The following is a 24,530-nucleotide window of genomic DNA, read 5'->3' on the forward strand; positions in this document are numbered from 1 at the left end:
AAGGAAGAGAGCAGTGGGGTTGAGGAGAGAATCACGCGGGTCAGAAGTCAGGTGTGGAGTTGAAAAGTGGAGGGTAATAGGAGAAAATAACTTGGGCCTCAACTGTTTTGGTCATTAGTCTCAAAGTGGCTAAGCCTGAAGGGAGACACCTTCAGCCAGATTGCTGTGTGGGCAGGTTTACCAGTCTCCAACACCTGTGAGGGACTCCATGCCCCCTTGCTCATTACCCACAAGGCACCTGTAGCTCAATAAGCATCCCCAGTTATCCCTAACTGGAACCAGTAAGGAATCTCAGAAAGCAAGTCCCTGCACCTCCACCAAGTGGGCTGCCTGGACTTTGGGGGAGCTTCTCAAAGTGGAGTTCCTTCCCCATTCTAAACCAGGCTCTGCTCTGATCTCAGGGATCAGATTGGGTCCTTGCCTGAGACCTGGAGGTAGAAGAGGGGACTGGAGAGGGAGCCAGGCCAAGCTCCTTTCCTTCTCTCCCCTGCCCCTTCCCTGGATTCCCAGCTACATTCCTGCCCTCAGGCCATCCACATACCCTTTCTCTATCCCCCTCCCCATTCACCATTCTACCCTACCCCTTCCAGGGGTCTTTCCTCCCTCTTCTTCCCCTCAGTCTCCATTCTCCCCTCCCCACCCCCAAACACATACACCACCACCACCACCACTTGTAATAACACCTTGCAAACCAGCCTGACCGGTTCCAGAAGCCAAGCCCAGCCCTGCCCTGGAGGCTGGTAAGGAGGTGGGTGTGAATCCCCAGCTGGGCTCCCTGAAAGCAGAGAAAGTACCCCTGCAGTCAGTCCCCCAAGCTGCCCAGTGTGGGTGGGGGATGGGGGCTAGTCTCACCCCGCTGCAGTCCTGGGAATGGCCAGCTCAGGATGTCCCCACTTCTGCAAGCTGAAGAATTCCACCAAGCCTGACATATTGACTCTCCTTTAATTATACATCTAATAAATCATCTGGTTGAAAACAGTGACGTTTCATAAACAGAGATGTGAAATTTTTAAAAAGGAAACATTGCAACATTTTTTTTTCAGGATGGCTCTATGATTTGAAGCTTTGATAAGACTCACCAGGGCAGGGGAAAAATCCCTTTTAGAGCCAAAGTTTCCGAACTTGACTCTATCCATCTACCTGGTCTTCTCTGCCTTGGCTAGTGATAAATAGGGTCTGTTGAAGAGAAGGGCAGGAGGAGGGAGGAAGAAAAGCTGTTCAGAACTGTGTGACAGAGATATGGAGGGGAGGATGTGTGTCTCCAAGTGTATGAATCAGTCAGACCCAAATGGCCTAGGTTCTAACCCTAGTTGTACTTTCTGGCTGTGTAACCCTGGAAGGTTATTCACCTCTCTGTCCCGTTTCCCCCACTTGTAAAATGGGCAAAGGAAGAGCAACCTGCCTCCTAGAAACCTGCCTCCTAGTGTTGTTTTGAAGACTTGGGAATTAGAAGAGGGCACGTAGTTGGAATATTTGCTATCATTAGCATGGGTGCAATAGGCTGGCAGTCATAGTATTCTTGGTGTTATGATCATGAAGCACCATGACTGGCCTGATAAAACACTTGCCCTGGGTTCGCAAACAGCCCAGACTGCCGGTGTACACACACACGTGCATGAGATGCCTAGAAGGGGCCTGTGGGTGGACACGTGCAGCTTCCTGGCAGGGTGGCAGGTCTACAGCACAGTGTTCATTGCAGTTCTATAAGTTGGAAAGCCCACACAGCTCTCACTATGTTCAAGTAAGATTACAGCAGTGCTACATTAGCATTCTGGAGACTTTAGGGAAGAAACCAGTTGTTCCTTGCCTCTTCTGGCTTGGACAAAACACCTCTTTCGCTAAAGCCACCTCCCTTAGCCTGCAAACCACGCAGCATTGCCTTTCTCTAGCATAGCTTGCCTTTCTCTTAACTGCCTTGGATCTGACCAGGGCTTGGAAAAGTTCTCTCCTGGTAAGACCCATGGTGATGACACAGTGACCCTGTGTGTGATCATCCAGAGTACTCCCCCACCTCAGTATTTAACTTTGATCATACCTGCAAAACCCTGTTGCCATAGTAAGAAAACATAGTCCCTTAGATTGTCATGACTGCCACCCTGTGACTTACCTAATCATTGGTGTGGGCTTCCCTTCCTTTCATTGCAGCCATGAGAAGGGATGTGCAGCATAAAGGTTAAAGGTGAAAAAGGTGAAGGGTCATTAGGCCTTTGCTGAAGAAGGTCAAACCAGCCTGCTTCCTACTGGAGAGCTATTCAGTTAAAGTATAAAGCTCCTGGTGGTCACCTGGGACTGCTCCTCATGCAGAGGGAGCTGATTATTCCTACAACTGGTCCAGCAAGGATTCTGTGACACATTTTTCCCACTTGCAACTGGGCAGCTTTTGGAGACAAAGTCTTGATATTTAACACTGGCCTCAAACTTCTCATTCTCTTGCCACAGCCTTCCAAGTGCTGGGATTATAAGCATGTGTCATCACACTGGTGGAACTGAGCTTCCTTAACTGTGGATAAACTATTCTGACTGAAAAAAAGAAATAAGAAAACATATTCCCAGGTTCTAGGGATTGATTGCAATGTAGACATTTTTTGTGGGACTATTTTTCTGCCCGTAGCCCAATGGATGATGGGAAAAGGTTCTCCTGGTTCTAAGTCTGTTGTAATTGAATGACAGTTACCTGTCCCAGGGCTCTGGGTACTGGAAGAAGCTGGAAGGAGCCAGGTCAACAATGCTAAAGGACAAGAGGCCAAGGATATTCCGGTTTAGGGAAGGTCAAGGACATCCCAGCTTAGGGTCACTGGTTCCAGAGCTGGCCAGGTCCAAAGGTGCCCACCAGGCTCAGCCACTAACCTGATATGGATCCCTTGGGAAAAGCTCTCAGAGACACATGAATTTCCAGTGACAGCACTGGGCATGCAGAGAGGCAGAATCGGTGTCTCAACCTGCCCTCCCACAGGTCTGCGCTTACAACACTAGGTGGGGTCTGTGGCAGAGAAGGCTGTCCTGGGTTCTGAGGTAGGAGCCCATAGGAAAGAGTAGGCATGCATGAGAAGGACAGTGGAAATCAGCATGTAGAAGAATACTTTCCAGAACAGAAAACCTGGCGTTGTGCTCTTCTCCACAACCCAGAACCTCCAATCAAAATTTCTCTGAAGGCTAAAGCCAATGTACACAAATCCTGAGGTTCTGGGAGCCTGATCCCACACCCCAGTGAGTTGGCTATAGAATATTTATCTCAGGTCTTCTTAGATTACACCTTTTAGGCCAGAAGGTGATTCCTGCTGTCTTATCAAAAAGTGCAATGCTTCAAATCACCAATCCCTGGAACACTGAGCGGTGGTTGAAAAGTGTGAGGGCAAGTGGCACAGGAAATGCAAATCAAGATGACATTGAGATTTCATCTCATCCAGGATAACCATCATCAAAAATGCAAACAAGGAGCCGGGCGCTGGTGGCTCACGCCTGTAATCCTAGCTACTCAGGAGGCTGAGATCTGAGGATCACGGTTCAAAGCCAGCCCGGGCAGGAGAGACCGTGAGACTCCTATCTCCAATAAACCACCAGAAAACCGGAAGTGGCGCTGTAGCTCAAGTGGTAGAGTGCTCGCCTTGAGCTGAAGAGCTGAGGGACAGCTCCCAGGCCCAGAGTTCAAGCCCCACGACCGACAAAAAAAAAAAAAAATGCAAACAAGGAATATTGAAGGGAATGCAGGAAAAGGGAACATGTGGACGGGACTGTCAATGGGTACAATCACTATGGAAATCAGTATGGAGCTTCCTCAAGAAAAAAAACACTAAAAATATAACTACCCTATAATCCAGAGGTACTCTTCTTTGGGCATTTATCTGAAGAAACTTCAGTCAGGACACAAGAGAGACATTTGCACGCCCACATTCATTGCAATACTATTTGAAATAGCCAAGCTATGGAAACATCCCAGATGTCCTACAACTGGTAAATGGATCAAGAAAATGTGATATATATGCATATATGTGTGTGATATAATATATATTATATATGTATTATATATGTGTGTGATATAATATATATTATGTGTATGTATTATATATCACATATATTCATATATACTATGGAGTTTTATTCAGGTATAAAGAATAGAATTATGTCATTTTCAGGGAAATAGACGAAACAGGAGATGGTAATGTTAGGTGAAATAAGCCCAGTTTACAAGGACAAAGGGCACATGTTTTCTCTCTTGTATGGACGCTAGACCTGAAAGAAAACATAGATGGAAATATATGGGATCATATGTGTACATGTGTGTATATAACCTGTTTTTATTGTGGGACTGTTTGAGGTTATTAGAGATGGAGGAGGAAAGGAGATCATTGAGGATGAACAATACAGAAATATAGTTCACCTCTGAACTAAGAGGGCAAAACGGAACTCCCTGGAAGCTGCTGAATAATAGAGGAGGGCATGGAGTTGGGGAAAGTAATAGAGTAAGCAAGGAGGTCAATCAGATTGAAATACGACATTTCCACGTGTGAATGCCATAGTGAAACCCTTTTTGTGTATACACACACACACACACACACAAAGACAAATGACAGGAATGTAAAACAGGGGAGGGAGAAGGGTTCTGATGGGAAGAGAGAGGTCAGATGGGATGGGTGATGTAGTTGAAATACATTGGGAAGATGGAGCAATGAAGCTCATTGACGATTCTGGACGTGAGGGAGGGAAGATGAGAGGGATGGAGAGGGATGGGTATGATCAAGGTATACTGTACACACATATAAACCTGTCAAAGTAAAACTCCTATGTACAGGTAATGGATGCTAATTTAAAAAATGTAATATTTTAAAAAGCCAGGAGATGGTGGCTCACGCCTGCAATCCTAGCTACTCAGGAGGCTGAGATCTGAGAATCACAGTTCAAAGCCAGCCCAGGCAGGAAAGTTCATGAGACTTTTATCTCCAATTAACCACCAGAAAACCGGAAGTGGAACTATGGCTCAAAGTAATACAATGCTAGCCTTGAGCAAAAGAGCTCAAGGACAGAGCCCAGGCCCTGAGTTCAAGCCCCATGACTGACAAAAAAAAAAAAAAAAAAAAAGCATGAAGTCAGCTATCAAACAGACAAGATATCCAAAACACACTGCTAAACAAAAAGCAAAAAGTGAATTTCAAAACACCAGGTGTAGACTGAACCCATTTTCCTTTAAAAGCAAAGTATGGACCTTGCCAGGTTTCACAACAGGAATGTTTTCAAGCCACAAGGTGGGGGGCAGATGCCTGACAGTCTCCAGGGAGGCCTGCGGCCTGTATCTGAGCCTGCATAAAAACATACAGATGCCAAGGTTCAAAGCACACAGTTGGCCTTTGGCCTCTGCAATCTTTGAGAATCGAAAGATGGGTGGAGTACGAGGGTGGTTTATGGTGAGGGGGCACTGCATGGTGTGTGGGTCTGTGGTCTGTGTATGTTCTGAGTTTGGCATCTGTGTGCAGGGAGCATGTATAAATACATGATGGCATTGCAGGGCCACAGTAGAGTTTCACAGGCTCTGAATGCCTGTTTTATTCTGTTTACATTGTGCCATCCTTAAAGTTATCCAAGTCTTACTGCAGTGTTTTTGTTCATTTGTTTTTGCTTTTTGGGTTTTTTGTTTGTTTGTTTTTTCACCAGTCTTGGGGCTTGAACTCAGGACCTGGGCACTATCCCTGAGCTTCTTTTGTTCAAGGCTAGCACTCTACTACTTGAGCCACAGCACCACTTCCAGCTTTTTCTGTTTATGCGGTGCTGAGGAATAAGACCCAAGGCTTCATGCATGCAAGGCAAGCACTCTACCACCAAGCCACAGGCCCAGCCCGGGTCTTACTGCAGTTTTAAGCTCAAAAACTATTATTGTTCTGCCCTTAAAGTGAAAGATAATCTCTGCGAGCCAAAATGGTACCTCCAGAACATAGGTATTGTTTGTCTCATGGTTCTAATATTGCTGGCTTTGCCTTTCAGGCAGGCTAGAAATCCCTGCTGCCTCCAGCCTGAAGGACACAGTAAGGATAGCTAGATAGGCACTGGTCTGTTCTGGCCTTAGAGAAAATCTAAAGCTAAAACAGAGGTGTTTTCAGGAGTTCTGCACACAGGTGCGCATAGAGTTCTGGGAACAAATCCCCTTTCTCATGCACTTGTTCATTCCCAGCAGTTATGCCAGCATCTGGACCCAGCACAGCCTGCCTGTTGCTATCCAGCTCACCTTGACATGTCATTTTTCCTCTCTGACCCTTGGTTTCTCTCTCCATTTGCAAAATGAAGGAAAGATAAAAGAGATGACACATGTAAAGAACATTCTTTGGTGGCTGGCCCATGATAGGTGCATGCTACATAGGGTTTCAAAAGAGGACAAACTGGATGATTTTTTAAAAAATACACTGGGACATGATCAATTATACAGGTCTCTAAAGAAGGATATTCTTAGGAGAGGTGCAATACCTATGTGCATCTGACCATGTAAAATAATATTAATAGGGGAGGGAGGAGTTGGGAAGGCGGGGTGGAAAGGGATGGTAGGGGAAAAACAAAGGAGGAGGTAACAATGCTTGATAGGACATGTACTCATTACCTTACTCATGTAACTGTAACCCCTCTGTATAGTATCTTTACAGTAAAAATATTTAATAAAAAATAATATTTATCAAAATGAACTCTAGGAAATGGAAACAAGAGGGTTTTTTTCTGTTTCTCTTTCTGTTTTCTTTGCTTTTTGTCTTGTTTGTTCACTTATCTGTCTTTGGGAGGGTAAGGAGAAGCACAGAAATAGAAGGACAAAAAGTGAACAAATGCAGCAGTGGTACTCACTAGACATTATGCTGAAAAATGAACTATACAACTTGTGGATGGGGACAGGAGGAGAAAACTGGGAGAGAGTGAGAGAAAGAATTGTGCTCTTCATCTGACTTATAAAACTGTAACCCCTCTGTGTATCACCTTTACAATAACAATAAAAATGCCCTAAAGAAGAAAGAGAGGGAGGAAGGAAGGGAAGGAGGAAGGAAGAGAGGAAAAGAGAAAGACAGAAAGAAAAGAAAAAGAGAATGAAGGAAGGAAGGAAAGGAAGGAAGGAAGGAAGGAAGGAAGGAAGGAAGGAAGGAAGGAAGGAAGGAAGGAAGGAAGGAAGGAAGGAAGGAAGGAAAAGAAAGAAGAGAAGAGAAAAGAAAAGAAGACAAGGCTCACAGCCCAGGCCCTGGGCTTCTGCCAGGTCAAAGTACGTCATCAGAGGCTTGCTGGCTGTCTGGAGAGAGCAGAGTCCACCAGCCTTATCAAGCCAGCCTGGCTCTACCCCAAGTACCACTGGCCTCTGGCCTCTGACCACCTAGATCTGAGTTCCAGGATATGCACCACTTGATCTAGTGGCCCCAAGGCTCAGTCGGTGCTCACAGCCTGCCTGGGGAGGAAGCAAGATATTCCTGTTTTGCCAATGGGAGCATTTAAGCTCAGGGAGGTTTTGTAACTTCTATTTGCCCATCTGCTTTTATTCATTCACTTGCTTACCTCACACTTAAGTGGGATGCAAATGAGATCGGATACTCTCTGAGGCTTGGGGCTAGGGGAACTGCAGTAAACCAGATCTTCTGTGTCCCCGTTGCCACATCAGATTTTGCAATTAGAAAGGTGGTGTCCATCTTTACCTTCTCAATAATTCTTGTTTTCATGACAGCATCTCATTATGTAGGCTGATCTGGAACTTCCTGCCTCAGCCTCTTGAGTACTGGGATTTCAGGCAGACACCACACACTTAGCTCTCACTAATATTAAGTCAAAGGGGTCTTCATTTGCATTTTATACTTTGTCCTGAACAATTAAACACTGCAGTTAGGAGCTGAAGATCCTGAAACCAAACAGTTCACAGTGAACCAAGTCACTAGAAGGGATGGATAGGATGAGGAGATGTGAAGAAGAAAAATAGAACAGGTGACATTCATGGAGCTGCACTGTACTCATCAACTGACATGTTGAATTGAAACTCCTTGGGCCAACTACTTCAAGATGATTAAAATAAAAATAAAACCCAAACAGGTTCCCAGGGGATGGACTATGGGGGAAAGGCAATCTGAGCAAATTTTGGAGATATGGGCATTAATGATGGCACAGGGAAAGCTAGGGTCATTGACCCAGGCTAGAACTTTGGAAGCTACCTGCCTAAGGAAGTCCCATATTGGCTGATACTTGAGCAATTACTGGAAACTGACCTGTTTAAAAAAAAAAGAAAGGAAAGGAAAGGGACAAAATGCAAACTCTGTTTCTTTCACTATAAAATAGAGATGGATCTTGACCCTAACAAAACCAACCACTGATGAGTTTTTCTCAATCATCCCGGTCATTGGACCGATGTCATGTCAAGCCACCTTGTAGCAGGTGCCTGGCAGGCCCTGCAGACTGACCTGACCGTGCAGAAGAAAACACCCCATACCCTTAGGACACACAAGTTCTAGCTGAAAGATAGATGTTAAAGTAACTGATTGCATTAACAAGTGAGTATCTATTCCTGGGACTTGGGATGGACAGGGGCTGGGGCTGGGCCTGGTTGGGAGGGCTGAGATCTGAGCCCTGCCCAAGGCCCTGACAGAATGTAGACTGGCAGAGCCTGGCTCTGTGGAGCAGGTCAGCTGCGGACACAGTGGCAGGCCCAGTGGGGAAGCTGGGATCCCTGTTGGTTTCAGCTGGCATCCTGCCAACAGCTGGGCTGTGCCCTGGACCCAGGGGCAATGGGAGGAGCTGGCCCAAGGCAGGAGAGGGCAAAAGAGCAATAAAAAAAAGGTTTAATTAAAAGGAGGCTGCTTTTGAAGGAAAAGAGAGGAGCAGGCTAGCCTTACTGATCAGCTACTTGGTGTCTAGTACTGCATCGCCTCTATATCACCTTCCTAACCCTCGAAGGCAAGCAGCCCCAAGTTACAATAGAGGACTCAGCCAAGTTAAGCAACCTTCCCAAGGTCACCCTTGCAGTTGAAACCAGTTGTGACTCCCAGAGTGCACTGCTACCTCCCCTTACCTCCCTTCCCAACAAAAATCTGCCTACATACTTGACAATCTTACCAGCAACATTTCTTTCCTACTTCACAACCAGCAATGCTCATGTCTTTCTGAGCCATGGGTTTAATTTCCCTTGAGAGAAACCCCTGGAACCCAAAAGTTGATCTTTCCCCTCTCCCCTCTTCTCAATAACTTCCAGGGTGCCCACAGTCAACTTTCTTGGACCCCTCTGGACAGAGACTTTATTGAGGCCCCTTTTGCCTCAATCTTACTCATCTGCTTTGCTTTTATTTCCTCCCTCCCATTTTTATAAGTTATTTTGGCTTTTTTTTCATCTGTTTATTTAGTTCTTACATATTTTTTGCATGGTCTGACTCACTCCAATATAGATTCAGCCTCGTTAAAACTTCATCTTAAACTTCTTCAGCATCCTGCATCATCACATGCCTGCTCCATTTGGCCCTTTCTGCAGAGAAGCTTTTCCCCTGGCTCCTCACACATAAGGTGGGTGAAGTTGCCCTGGCTCCCCCAATTAAGCTCCTACCACAACCTCACCAGCACCCAGAAACCAAAGCCTAGTCACTCAGGACGGCTACCCAGCTCAGTCCTGGGAGCTGTGTGATGGGTGGAGGCACACAGTAGAAGTATGGCTGCAGGTTTCTTCTGTCCAGGGCAATACTGATCTCCTTATCCTAGCAACCAAGGCTCCCAGAGGATTGGTGTGCAGCCTCCTTTTTCCAGTCCTAGTGGTTCCTCCATTTGCCTGGCTTTCTTGGTGTTCTGGAAGCTGTCTCAGTGGGCATTCAACCAGATCCTTTCCTCCCCTGAACACTTCTCCTGTCCCCTGTGTCTTTAATAATAGCTTCTCTCTTGTCCTTGCTCTAACTGTCCTCCCACTTCCCACCCTCCTCTTGGCTCTCATTCCACAATGTCTACCTTCCTGACCCTGCACTGTGAGGTTCCATTCACTCTATCATCCTCCCTAAAAGTCCAGACTCTAGGATGGAGATGGACTTTGGAGTGTGGACCCAGCCAGGTGCCTTGAGGCAAGACAGATGTAAGTTCAAACCCTCATGCAGTCACTTAGCAAGAGGACTCAGGCTCATCTCTGTCTAATGGGGGGATCTGCTTTCAGTCCCCCAGGGGGACTCCATGGGCTCCAGGGAGGTCAGTGAGGTCAGCAGTGTGGCTGGGCTGAGCATGAACAGGTGCTGAGTGTGGAGTGAATGCAGATTGTCTGATGGCATGCATCTTCTCACGAACCCACATTTACACTCAACTCTGGGAGGGGAGAACTGGTCCAAGGACCTGACTGTGCTTTCTTGGCTCCCAGGGCCATGGCTCTTCACCAGGGAAGAGCCTTATTTTGTGTATGTGTCGCAATGTGTGCATGCATGCACGTACACATTTGGTCTGCCATGAGCTCCTGTGGATAGGTACATATGTGTGCCAGGACATGTCCACAGCAACTCACAGAAACCCAAATGCTAAAAGGAGGCCCAAGTCTGCACTATAAGGACTCAGATATTCTCTCTAGCAAGTTTGCCTTGAGACTTTGGGACTGTTCCTCCCCTATAAAATGCTGGTGAGCTGTCAGTCAAGGCTCCGGGGCTCTGAGCATCTGGAGAAAGCCTGTGGGGGTGAGAATATTCACACTCAGGGCTGAAACTCCGTGTTAGTTCCTTTGCAGCTGTAAAATCCCACTTCCCAGGAGTTCCTGCGGGGGTTTGCATCCCGCCTTCCAGGGCTTTCCCTGCCAATCAATGTTAGAGGCCGATCCTGGCCAGAGGAGAACTGGTTTGACCTGTTTGATGGCCTCTGCAGCTGCAATTGGGAGTCTGGGTTTTCAACTTAATTCCTTCTTGGTTGCTGCTGGGAGTATTTCCTGAGCTTGCACTCCTCCACAAGGCCTGGCCCTGGACACTGCAAGGGACCAGAAATGGCTCAGACTAAGGAAGAATTTGTGCCTTTCTGAGGAGACATAGGCATGCCTGCTCATGTTAACCTTAGTCATAGTCGCCACCATTTATACTCTCTCTCTCTCTCTCTCTCTCTCTCTCTCTCTCTCTCACACACACACACACACACACACACACACAAACACACCAGATGTCTCTGAGAAGCTCTCACTGAAAAGATTCCTCCAGAAACCACAAGTGGGTCAATAATTCCCCCTTTTATGAAAAGGCAGTTGAGGTACAGAGAGGTGTCCTGACTTGCAAGGCGCCCTCAGCCACTAAGAGGAAGGGCTGGGTTTCAACACCTGAGATCCTACAGGGCCCAAGTACCCATCCTCCCTCCCTCCCCAAGAGGATTTCTCTCATTAGTTACTCTAAGAGTAACTCCTGGAGAAGATGACCCAAGGAGATGAGGGCTGTACGTGGCAGTGGCAGAGAAAGCTCAGGAGAAGGTGTGGAGACCAGTGAACCCCAGGAGGGCACACCTTTACCCCAAATGTGGAGTGGTAAATGGAAGGGGAAGGGCCTTGAAGGTTAGGCTAACAAATCAGGAACTGGGCACTGAAATCTAAGGGTGAGGTTCGAAGCCAGCATGGGCAGCAAAGTCCATAAGACTCATCTCCAATTAAACACACACACACACACACACACACACACATACACAGAGCTAGAATTGGTAGAGCACTAACAGCACTAACCTTAAGTAAAAAAAAGCTGGGAAAGTACTCAGGTCCTGAGTTCAAGCCCCATGACTGGCAGGCGTACACACCACACCACACACATACACACACACACACACACACACATCAGGAAAGTGTCCTGGAGGCAATGAAGAGCCATAGATGACTTCAGAGCACTGTCAATTACCAATATCTTAGAAGAAAAAATAAATTAGGTAAGTAATTTATTAAAAAGCAGTGTTCCCCAAAGGAGTACATATGGCTTAAGAGGAAGATCTACAAGGAAGGTTACTCTTCTCAGAGTCAGAGCCCACAGAAGATAATCCCAGAAACAACTTTTAGCAAGTTACACATTTACCTTACATCTCCGATCTGGACTCCGAAAAAGAAAGAAAGAAAAAAACAAAGATGGTTGAAAACAGACTCTAGATCCAGACTGTCTGGACTTGAATTCTGGTACTGTACTGCCACTTACAAGCTGTACGTCTTTAGGATACTTGCTTAACATCTCTGTGAATCTCTCTTCTCTCCCCTCTCTCTCTTTTTCTCTCTTTCTGCCTCTCTATCTCGGTCTCTCTTTCCATGCCTCTTCTCCCACTCCTCTCCCTCCCCCCACTGGTTATTGTGAGGGTCTTGCAAGTTAGTGGTTAAACAGTACCAGGCAAGTAGGAAGTGTCTGTCAAATAAAGATCTTTGAATCCACAGACCTAATCTATCATAAATGCAAAGAGGATGGGTGAAAATGTTGAAAGGGGTGCATTGATCAAGATGCACTGTGTTCATAAACTGCTTTATTGAATGGCAACCCCTTAGTACAACTATTTAAAGATTTAAAAATAGTTTTTAGAATAAAAACATAGAACGGTTAACAATCTGAGAGAGAGAGAGAGAAACAGGACAGCCCTGGTAGAGCATTCCTAAAGCTCCCTTACTACATGCATTTATTGTCATGAAGTCCATTGTCTTTAGTAATATGCCATGGAATTTTCAGGCCCATTCATTCACAGAATGAATCCATGACATAGCAATAATTCCAGGCATCTACTTTTTGAAAGCTGGACTTTTTGACACTATGGTGTTCTAGTATCCTCTGCTTCTTCATGCAAATGGAGGGGAAGAAGGGGATTACAGGGATATAGCAGAGTCATCCTTCTCAGAGATCTTAAACAGAAAAAAAGAGGACTTTTAGACACACAGTACCTACAATCCACCTGACATGTAACTACCCCACTATTTAAAAGCATACACTTCAAGGTGACCCTGGTGTTCTGGAAGGAGACACTGTGGACAGGCCAACAAGCAGGCAAATCTGGATCCTTTTCAGAAGTCATCTGAAGGCCAGAGAATCTCTCCAGGGCCCTCTGCGCTTAGCTTCTGCCCTTCTACCTTCCCCACGTCACCAGGGGCTGAGCTCAGTGAGTGCCAAAGGCACTGTTTAGACAGAACTGAAATTTGAAGCATTGCTCTCCTCTGGGGTAAAGGCAGACCAACATCGTTGATTTGCAAACTGAGCAGTGATTTGATCAGAGGTAAAGTTTTGAAAAAGAGTCTGGCAGTTTGGGAGACTCTCTTCTCAGGTCAGAAAGCCAGGGAGTGAGGTTGGGAGGGGAAGGGAGACTGGTTTTGTTGGGTTTGTTTGTTTTTTGTTGTTTTCCGGAAGTGAGAGCTGGGAGAAGGATAAATTGGGGGAGGAGAAGGAGGGAAAATATATAGGATGCTGCTTAGTTGTAAGCAAGCCCTCCAAATCCCCTTTCTCTCATCACCCCTGTGAGAGAGAGACATTGGTCTCTCTCTCCTCATAGACACCAGAGTGTGTCCCACAGCCCACACTGATAAGGTATGAGATTTCAGAGATAGTGCACAAACCTATTTTCTAAACATTTTTAGGAGTATGTATTCTTAAAGAGTTCTACCAAACAGGATAGATAGATGTCATAGATAGATAGATAGATAGATAAATAGATAGATAGATAGACAGACAGACAGACAGATAGACAGACAGACAGAAGCCAGGACTTCAATAGTAAACTTTTATTGACCTTACCTTTTCCTCTTTAAGTACATTTTACTCAGCATATTTTCATTCAACCAGCTATGAGGTTGTTTCAGTCTTACTACCTGTTAAGTACCATTTGTGCTGCTAAGGTACATTTGCAAACAAGACTATTATCAGGTACTGACCTCACAGAGTTTGTATACCAGAAGGCGGAAGTGGAAAATAAGAAACGCTTGGATAAAAAAAATCCAGTATTCTAAGGTAATTAGTGCTATGGGAAAAGATAAGGGAGAGAAAAAGAAAAAGACAAAAGGAATAGAAAGACGGAGTAAAGAGGAATCACACAGGTCAGGAGCCAAAATGGAGGAGGAAAAGATTAAAAAAAAAAAATCCATGGTCAGGAGTAGATGAGATGTGAGCAGGGACAGGAAGGAGGAGAGGGAGCTGACAACAGATTTGCTTGGGGAAAGAGGGCTCAGGCAGAGGAAACGGGAGTCTTTAAAACTGCATGCTCATCAATGGGCCCTGTAGGACAATTAGACTGATGGCTTCTGCCTTTGCTTGGGGTTGGACTGTCATCCCCTTAGAACAATGTGTGGCACATGAAAAACCCCCACAACACATATTTGCTCAGTGGTTGCACGAGCTGTTTTAGCTGATGAGAGGGAAACAGACTCCTTACAGCAGCTGTGGACTCTGCCATCCAGTGGGCACCTGCCACCAACACTGGTGAAGGAGAGAGTCTAGGGGAGCTGGAGGCACCCACCTACACCACTGCACCAAACCTGGACTCCACCAGAACCCCATCTTATTCTGGCAAGCCCACCCCAACCCCTTCCCACCCAGTCCCCAGGTACTATCTCTGCAGGATGACTTCCTGACCCTCACAGTCACAAAATGCCTCCTTTCTTCCATCCAGTCCTTCACTTCCAACCTCAGCAGCCCTGAAGCACTTCCTTCTGCTGCTCAGCAAAGAAGGCCAGCCATGAGGATTAACCTTAGCGCCTTGGAAAACACCACGGTCTCCAACACCTTTGTGACTCCATCACGGAGCTAGTCCTGGACCACACAGCCCTGAATCTGACAGGTAACACAGCAGTGGCGTGATTTACAGGAGCGTGTGGGGAGAGGTTTTGTCTCCCACTTTGAGAGCTTGAGTGCTTCGTATAAATATTTATGGGAGTCTAGAGAGTCGATTAACCCTACCAGTGCCGCATCTTGCTTGTTACATAGTGCTTATGTATAAGTGGGTGTGAAGGCCAGTGTTCAGTCAAACACATACACATGCGTATGGGAGCCTGTAAACATGTACAGGGACTCCTATACGTGTTGCAAGCTCATGTACACATACGTCTTCAATTGTTCTGCTATGGGTGCATGTCCACAGAGTTGTGAGCACTGTGTGATCTCTGTAAAGACGCTGCACATGTGTGGATGTGGATACCTGCCTGTGGCTGTTACGTGTGACACATGTATATGCAGATAATAAGCACACATGGATTCTGTGCTGAAACATGTATACTCATACATACCCGCATCTGTGTAGTTTATACACATGAATGTGTACATGTGTGTTTGTTGGTTGGGCCTGTCTGAGGAACAAAAGCAATCCATGTACAGATCCATAGCTTGAATCATCCCCAAAACAGCTTCTGCTCAACCGTGGATATGTCCATCAAGAGTGCCTCACCTGCAGGCTGCTTCTGCTAGGAACACTTGCCCATTCTAGACCGCTGATTGGAAAGTATTCAATTGAGAGCCAGTGGAGGGGAAGAGGACATCTCACTCATTCCAAACAGCATGCAAGGAAACAGTATCCTCCATATTGTCCCCCCCCCCACTCCTCTGCAGAGTGAAATGAACATCCACTGAGCACTCACTGACACCTTGCCATCACAGAGCCCTGCCGCATCTCTAGGTCCCATAGCTCTGTCCTGGCCTGGGCAGGGAGTCTTGTGTCAGAAGAGAATGAAGCACACTCACTCCAAGAAAGGACTTAAAAAGAATGACTTCCTGCCCACCCTCACATACTTCACCCCAACTCACATGTTTCAGATAAAAACCATGGATTGGTATTTGGTCAGAAAAATACAAATTTCCACATGAGTTATTAAATTCTACATCCTCCCAAGCAAAAGATAAACACACATTTTTTGCCGATCCAGCCCATACTCAGAACCAAGAGAAATGTCCAAAGGATGCTAATCCTAGGTTTAAGCCACATCTCTTCAACTGTGTACCATGCCTAGCTCTTGTCTGTGAAAAGGGACAGTGCACCAGGCCCCTGCTCCCAGGACACAAAGTAGGGCAGGGGGCAAGTCCTGCTCTGCCCCCTCAGGACTGTCCAGAACTGACTTCATGCCAGTGACTCCCCAGAGCCAGTCCTGTGTAGGGATTAGGGGCCCGTAAACTGGAAGAGTCTAGACAGCCAAAGTGACAGAACAGAAGAAACAAGGAATCTTGGGAGTGAGCCAAGCACCAGCCTGATTCTGATGTAGTCATAGATCAGGACAATATCCAATCTCACATTCCAAAAGCAGAGATGGACACACTCTAGCCGTCCACCCCTGTCCATTTACTAGGAAAAGTCCAAGTCCTGGAAAGATGCTAGGGCTTCAAAAAGGGAGGAAACACACAATATAAATATTAGATTTGTGGACCTTATCTCCCTTCTCATGCCATAAGTAACTAGTTTGCTTCTTCCAGAAAGTTCCAGACTTCTCCTATTGTCTCTGTAGCCGCCCTTCTAGCCCCAATAGATCATCCATTTTTTGATACAAATAAAACAGAATTTGTAATGATTGCTGTCATTACATGAAAGCAACTTCACATGCAAAGAATGCTGAGAGGCCACGGAACCGAATGCTGCTTTCGAGCAAATCCTTATTATTAATTTAGGTGGGTTTTGGGGTATTGGAGAAAGCAACTTTACTTGTATATTTAATTTCTTCCAAGTGAGAACTTGGAAGAAAGCTCTGATCTTGTTACCTAAATGCATCATGTAAGAGAACATGTGTAGGACAATGGAGGGAAAGTATGAAGAAAAGCACAGAAACTCACATAGAACCCGTAAAGGGACGACTAGGATGGGAGAGAGGGCTTGTGGGGGAAAGGTTCTGAACGAGGCCTTTCATGATCTCGACACCTGCTCCCAGCCTGAGGCTGTGAGAAGGATGGCTTTCCGGCTTTTTCTTCAGAAAGGGGCTAGTACCTCCACCTTGGCAGTGCTGTGGTGGTAGCTCCGTCAGCTGGCCCAGTGCACTATGGACACAGGACCTTCCCTCCACTGAGGCTGGATTGTCTTCCCAGAAGGCTGGGCCAGGCACACAGCACAGCAGCATTTCTAACCCGACAAACTTCTTCACAAAGGGCAGTGGCAGGTGCAGATGCATTACCTACAGAATGCTCCACGGGGCATTTATTTTGGTAAGGGGAGAGACAGTTCTTTACATAACAAATATAAACACAACTGTCTCTGGGACTTGAAACCAGCCGGCTAGACTGCATGCAGGCTGCTGGATCTGTTACAGTTCAAGGTTTTCCTTCTGAAGATTACAGAGCCTAGAATGGGGTTATGCATTTGAAAGCCTGCAAGAGAATCTCTATTTAAAGTCTACACAGGGCTCTCCAGGGTCCCTACTGAGGAGGGAGAGGAGAAAACAAGGCAGAAACTACCATCCACGTCTCAGAGAAGGCCAAGTGTGGAGGCCAGGGCAAGCACAAGTTAGGGTACAGGAGTAGGCAGTGAGGGCTCTCTGGCAGGAAGAGGGTGACCACAGGAAAGCCCAGAGACCAGGGACAGATAGAAGTCTGACTGTGTGACAGGACCAGACTTAGCTTCCCCAGAGATCTTTTTTGTTCTGGGGTTGCCAGCAGGTCTCTGCTCCTTGGCACCACCTTGGCACTGGCGATGGAACGGAAGCAGAGCACCAGAGTGGCGGCAGAGACGAGGAGGCCCGGACCCAGCACCAGAGCTCCGTGGTGGCTCCAAGGGCTTCAGGCCTACCCCTCTCTCCCTCCCCCCCTTCCTCAGGGATTGCTTCAGGGTCCCCACCCCTTGCTCTGGATGCTCACTGGTTCCAGCCAGCACAAGAGGAATCAAAACAGAAGGAGACATTTTCCTGAAATGAAAGACATTTAGAAGGAAGGCTAAAAAGGAACGAGAAACAGGGAGGGAAGCGCAGGGAGAGCAAGAATGGAAGATGGAGAGGAGGTGGGGAGGAGGACGGAAGAGACAGAGGAAAAAGAGAAGGAGGGGTGGAGGGGGAGGAAAGGATGGGGAGGGAGGAGAAAGAGGGAAAGAAAAAGAAGGGAAGAGGAGGGAGGGAGGGAGGAAGGAAGGAAGGAAGGAAGGAAGGAAGGAAGGAAGGAAGGAAGGAAGGAAGGAAGGAAGGAAGGAAGGAAGGAAGGAAGGAAGGAAGGAAGGAAAAAAGGGAGGGAGAGACCAGGAGGTAGGGGAGGGTTCAGATCCCCCTGCGCTCGGCTGGAGCCGGTAGAACTCCTTCCTTGGAATGGGACCCCAGGTCGAGATCGCTTTCGACCTGGCAGGGCAGAAGGCAGCAGCGGGCGGCGCAGCAGCATCCCGGCGGGTTGATGAGATGCTGGGGCGCGGTCAGGAAGGGGACTTTGCCCTCCAGAGCAAGGCCTCCACAGCCAGGCACGCCGCCCGCGAGGAGCCACATTCCCAGGCCCGGGCAGCAGCGAGTGTCCCCTGCATGCGTCCCGGTGTCTGTCTCCGCACGCGTCTCTGGATGCTGGCGCCAGCCTGTCTAGAGAACCAGTGCTGGCTAGAAAGCCTCCCTCCCCCCGCCCACCCTGCGGGGACGTGCAGGGTCCCGAGAAGGAGGGTGGAGGTTGCAGAGTGCCCTGGGGAGGGGACACCCCGAGAGGCGTCGGGGGCTGGGGTCCGGGGCATCCCCGTGATAGGTCAGGACGGTAGCTGCTGCGGTGGAGCCGAAGCCCGGGCTTGCCTGCCTTCTGAATCCGACTCCAACCATGGGGAAAGCCGGGCCATCTTCTAGGAGAGGCAGGTGCTGCGGGTTCTCACCCGCTTGCTTGTGTCAGGGGCTGCTGAGTGGGTAGCTCGGTGGCGGGACTGGCAGTGCGGGCGATGGCGCGTCACGGTACGCAGGAGGTGAGGGTAGGTCGGGCGTCAGCTTCAGTGGGTGCCGGGCTGCGTGTGGGAGCTGTCGTCTTCCGGGGCTGCAGTTTGCCACCCTGCTGTGTCTGGAAGCATGGTGATCGGGTTCCGCTTTCGGGTCCTTGGGGGTCAGTGTTTGGGAGTATGCAGCCTTCCCAGGGTGCCAGCGCCCAGGCTTTTCTCGAGGTCCCAGGTGACTCTGGAGGTGGGCAGTTGCCGGTGATTGTGCGGTGATTCCCCAAAGGAGTCAGATCCCGTCACTCCTGATCCCTGATCGCCTTCGCGATGCGAGCGGCAGCGGTGGCGGCGGCAGCGAGCCCCTTGGGTCTCTGCACTATGGAGTTCCCGCAGATGCTCTCCTAACCCTGGCCCTGACCAAGGCCTCGTTAAACCTACAAGGGCGCACCTGTACACTGGGGGGTGCGGTGTGAAGAATCATTTGGCCAGTGCTATTAGGAAACCACCCGCACCCCCTGGTCTAGGATCTGGGTACAACCGGGGCAAAGTTACCACCACGGGGGCTCCGTTGCTTTCTCTCCCCAGATGGCTCCAAAGTGCCTTCCCTGCCAGACTTGGAGTTGGTGAAATGGACTGCATTTGGGAATTCATTTCGAGCTGGGATCCTAAGCTTCTCTCCTACTAGACAACACCAAGGCTCTCATATGGGCACTATTGTTAACAGTGCTTGTAACTTTCACTTGTAATGTTCTAGACCCCAGCCACCAATGCCATCTGCCCCCAGATTTCCCCCAACACCATCTGCCCTCAGATGTCCCCTGTAATGTGGGGGGGGGGGGGGGAGGGATTCAGGTCCAAATCTAATCATTGCTGTGAGCTTTAATGGCTCTTTCTTTCTCCTAGGCACCACTGGGCTTGGGTCCCTGTTTGAGATTCCAGGGCTTGGGCCTCCTATAGCTTTCCACCAAGGTCCAGCAATTCCATATGAAGATCTCTCAGCCAGAGAGCCTTGCTGCTTATGAAGATTTTTTTTTAATTAAACACGGACTCTTTGGAACTGAAAACTAACCAAAGGATAGGGATGTCTTCTGAAATTTGGAAATCCCGGTTCCACTTCCCAGAGGTGTCTGAGGTCAACCTTCAGTGACAGACTGAGATAATGAGGAGCATAAACGAGTTTGGAGCCACCTAGGAGGAAACTGCTCATCTAACAATCCAGAAAAGGAAAGGCTCTAGGGTCATAACAAGATGGGAGAATCTTCAGCTTACCGTGGAAGCTGCTACCACAGAAAGACCCCCAAACTCCCCAACCTCCAATTTGTAGAATCTCAGCAAGCCTGGTTCCACGGTGTAGCTGGGCTGAGAGTTCCCAGGTGAAACCCGTGTACACGCTGGGACATACTACCCCTGAAAGATATCCTTAAGGACTACTGCAAGGTTTGGTACTAGGTGTCACCTGCTTCTATCAGCTTGGGTGGGATGGAGGGGTGGGGGGAAACAGGCCTCCATTCTAGAGCAGGAATTCTAACCCTGGGAAGATCTAGTGCCCAGCAGAAGAAAGCCAAGAGACTCAAAAGAAACCCAGGCAGCAAAGCAGCAGGAGTGCTGGTCAGTGGGACCTGAGCACCAAAAAGACCTGGTTTATCCATCAGGGCAGCTACTCCTGGCTTTCTGGTCTCTGCCAGTCACTACCTCACAGCAGGCTGGCTAACGAGCCAGTGCGGATCCTCAGCCTCAAACGCTGATAAAGTGGCATGCACTCTGTGCTCAGGGACACCAAGGCCTTTCTGATCTGCACTAGCTCAGTTCACAGAATCTTGCCCAGGGTGTGGACCCAGAGTAAGAAGCAGAGAACATGGTTGTGGCTGACATACATCCATGAGGTCACACACTCAGGGTGAGGTCTGCCCAGCCTTGCTTTGACAAAGAGGAATATGCCCCAAAGTTGGTACAAAGGAAGAAAAATCAAAGTCATGCAAACTCCAAGTCCTCTAAATAAACACCATTTCCATGGTTTTAATAAGCAAAATAGGAAACCATTTTTAATAACCAAAAACAGAAACCAGTCTGAATTAAAACTACAATAGACTAGGTTTTAATATTTTCATATCATAAGCAGGGTTTGAAATTGATCCCTTATTTTACACGAAATAAAAACAATTTCTGTTGCGGCAAGTTTGATTTCAACACAGTTGAATCTGTAAAAACCAAAGCTCGTTTCTGATGCAGGACAAATATCCACAATATTTAAAACTGCAAGCACCATGCGGTTCATACAATCTTGTTATTACTGTTAATTTATCAACTAATACAAACTCAAGAATAAAATGCATCCGGCCAGCAGCGCCAGCAATTTCAAATGGGAACTAAAAAATACACTTTTTTTTTTTCCGTCAGTGCAACTTAAATCCTTTTACTGACCTGCAGGGGAAAAAAAATGTAATAAGAAAGAAAACACCCAGATTTTCCCTATAACTACTATATAGCTGAAGGGGTTAGATGGTGAGGAGGGGGAGAAGGGGGAGAATATCACTAATTAACTCTTCCTGCTATCTCAAAAGCAGGAAAAGAAGCACATAATGCATTGGTCTACAGAACGCACTTGAAAGTTGCAGAATTGCGGCCAATGTTTGGCTTTCTGGTACATTCTGAGCGTGGCAGTTGAGGTGATGTGAGCGCTGATCATTGTTGACCAGTCCCAAGGAGAGTGGTGTCTCTCACAGGAAGATCGCTCAGCCTCTGAGATAAATGTGGTGCCTGGAGGGTTCCACAGGGGTGGGGGGCCGGGGGACCGGGAATAATGCCGGCTACTACAACGTAAAGCAAAGATCTGCTTTCTTTCCCTCTACTTATTATGAGTGTCAATCTGACCATCAGACAAGGCGGATAGAGAAGACAAACTCTGGCCTCCGTGGTATGGAACTGTGTGCAGCTGCATCGCTCTTGAACTTGCTTTCCATCAACACCCACAAAATCAAAAACAAAATAAAGCAGGGGGGGAAAAAAGAGGACCGAACATGGACAACACGGAAGGAAGAAAATACTCAAACACCCCAAGACAAAGATGTTTCATGATGCTAAATGCCTAGGACGTTCCTTTCTTTGTTCTTTAAAAAAAAAAAACTTACAAAAAATGCCATAATAATAAAACCCAAACAGACACTCAGCTTGCTGCCATGTTCTATGAGGTTTGGTGAGGCAGGCGGGTATGTACAAGCCGGGCCAGGATTGAAACCTGGCTGGCAGCCTCCCGAGTTTCAGAACTGCGATCCCTTCTCGCTCAAAGAAACAAGGGGGAGGAGGGGTTATGACATGATCAACAAACAACATGCTAAAGTTAAACAAGAAAAATGGTACAAAATAGAAATTATTACCATACATGTCCAGCATGCAGGATTAATATTTTAATGCAGATTTTCGTATTTGTTTTTCTATATAATCGAGCAGGCAATAAAATGGATGAGATTTTGCGCGCGAGCGTCAAACGTCCTGAGACCCGCGTCTCCGGGGCTGAGAGCCAGTGTTCTTTCCAGACTCTTGGACAGACAGTTTTGTCTGTTCTTCCTCCCTTCGCTCAGCCTTTGCTTTGTGCCTGCCGGGACTCCTGGGTCCCTCTCCTCTCCTCTGCTCTCTTCCTTGGGGGGCGACTGACGGCAGCCCTGGGGCACAAAGTTCAGAAAGCCAGGAGTCTCTCCAGGCGGCCCTTGGCAAACTCCTTGGTACGGTGCCGCCCGCGCCGCCATCCAGTTTGGAGAAAAGTTGCTGGGGGGGGGGGGGAGGGGGGAAACCTCCCACCCCCTGGTCTAGCTCTGCCCGGAGTCTAGGAAGTGGCGCTGGCGTGCGCCCGACTCTCGCCTTAGCCAAGGTCCCCTGCCTGCCCCGCGCTCTTGTCGGTCGCCCGCGGCCCCGAGCGTCCGACCTCCCTCTCCCTTAAGTCAAACAGGTCAAAGTTGGAGCCATGGCAGGGACAAGGTCCAGGAGAGTCCGGGGCTGGGAACACCAAGAGGACAGGGAGTCCGGGACAGGGCGGGGGGGGGGGGGGGGGGGAGAGGTGGTGGTGGGGATGTTGGGAGTTGGGGTGGGGGAGAGAGGCCGGGACCCGCCACGACTCACAGAAAGAACTCGGGAGAGGAGGGGCTGTCGCTGGTGGAGCCCGCCTCTCGGAAGCCGGAGTTGGCGAGTTTCTCGCACTTGACCTTGTAGGCGTCTCTCTCTCGGGCCAGCCGGGACACCTCCTGCTTAAGCTGCTCCACCTGCTGAATGAGCTGCGTCTTCTCGTTCTCCAGGTGGTGTTTCTGCTGGACGCGTTTATACCTGCACGACTGGGCGTAGCCCCGGTTCTTCAGGGTCCGCCGCTTCTGCTTCAGGCGGATCACCTCGTCCTTGGTGAAGCCCCGCAGGTGGCGGTTCAGCTCACGCACCGACATGGACACGAGCTGGTCGTCGGAGAAGCGGTCCTCCACGCTACCGTTACCACCCGCGGCCGTGGCGGCGGCCGCTGCATGCGGCCCGGGCCCGGGGTGGCTGGTGGGCAGCTGTTGTGCGGGGCTGGCGGCGCTGGACGGCGGCGGAGACGCTTGGTGGTGGTGGTGATGGTGCGGGTGCGGCCCCAGCTCATCGTGGGCCACCCCGGCGGCCCCGGGGTACCCGTGGTGCGGGTGCGGGTGGTGGTGATGGTGGTGGTGGTGAGCGCCGCGGAAACCATCGAAGGTCTGCAGAGGCTGTGGCACCGGGTGCGAGCCGATGAGCGCCTCCACCGCGTCCTCGGGCGTCAGGTTGAGCGCTTCGGGGTTCATCTGCTGGTAGCTGCTCGCCATCCAGTACAGGTCCTCGAGATGGGTTTTCTGTTCTGTGGGGCTGAAGCTGGGCGACGAGGGCACCGAGCTACAGGGTGTGCTGAGCGGTGTGGATGACACGGAGCCAGCTGGCTGCAGGCGCGTGCAGGGCCGGCCCGGCCGCTCCGCGCGCCCCAGGGGCTCCTTCTTCACGTCGAACTTGAGCAGGTCGAAGTCATTCACGTACTCCATGGCCAGCGGGCTGGTGGGCAGCTCTGGCCCCATGCTCAGCTCCGCGGCCATCGCTAACGCGAGGCTCCGTCGCAGCTGCCGCAGGGGGTGGGGGGGGTGGGGTGGGGGAGAAACTTTGCTCGGCCGGCCGGAGCGCACCCGAGCCGAGCCGAGCCAAGCACCACGCGGGGAGGGAGGGGGCGAAGAGCAGAGAGAGCCCCCGGGGAGGGCAAGGCGGAAGATCGGAGGGCGTAGCGGGCCCGGGGACGCTGGCCAAGCCTTTGTCTGGGGACAGCAGCGGCGGCGGCGCGCTGGAGAGAGTCCCGAGGCTGGCTGCGAGGTCCCCCCCCCCACCCAGAGCTCCGGGCTGTAGCCCGGGGCAGAGATCGAGTCAGGTCAAGCCAGGCAGGGCCGAGGAGAGAAGCAAGAGAGAGCGGTGGTGCACGGTGGGGCCGGCCGGCGGAGAGGCGCAGGGGGGGCGAACGCCCGCTGTTGCTGCTGCTGCTGCTCGCTCGCTCGCTCTAGCTCTCTTAGCTCTAATGCCTTCTCGCTCTCAGCCGCGCGCACGCAGCCCAGCCGTGCAGCTGTGCTGGGTCGGCAGCCGCCCGCAGCCTTTTATCGCCTTCCTGATGTCACTGGGGCGCGGGGGGGCCCCAGGCAGCCCAGCGCACTGGCCAATAGCCTGGTGGCTCCGGCGGGCCCGGTGGCGCTGGGCGGGGCGTGTCTGACAGCTCCCCCGCCCCCTGCGTCAGCTGACGGGCGGCCGGAGCCAGCCCCGGAGCCAGCGAGGCCTGGCAGAGGGCT

General features: G+C 49.4%; 1 protein-coding gene across 1 annotated transcript; it reads right to left on the reverse strand.

The window, feature by feature from the left end:
- Positions 1-20,707: 20,707 nt before the first annotated feature.
- On the reverse strand, positions 20,708-24,324 carry Mafb (MAF bZIP transcription factor B). The gene is made up of 2 exons (XM_042694571.1): positions 22,812-24,324; positions 20,708-22,765 (listed from the first exon to the last, which is right to left on the reverse strand). The coding sequence occupies exon 1, from the start codon at positions 23,796-23,798 to the stop codon at positions 22,830-22,832; it is 969 nt and encodes a 322-aa protein (XP_042550505.1). The 5' UTR covers positions 23,799-24,324; the 3' UTR covers positions 20,708-22,765; positions 22,812-22,829.
- Positions 24,325-24,530: the final 206 nt, after the last annotated feature.

Source organism: Dipodomys spectabilis, unplaced genomic scaffold, assembly GCF_019054845.1.
Source record: "Dipodomys spectabilis isolate Male_0828 unplaced genomic scaffold, ASM1905484v1 ptg000175l, whole genome shotgun sequence".
Classification (NCBI taxonomy): Eukaryota; Metazoa; Chordata; class Mammalia; order Rodentia; family Heteromyidae; genus Dipodomys; species Dipodomys spectabilis.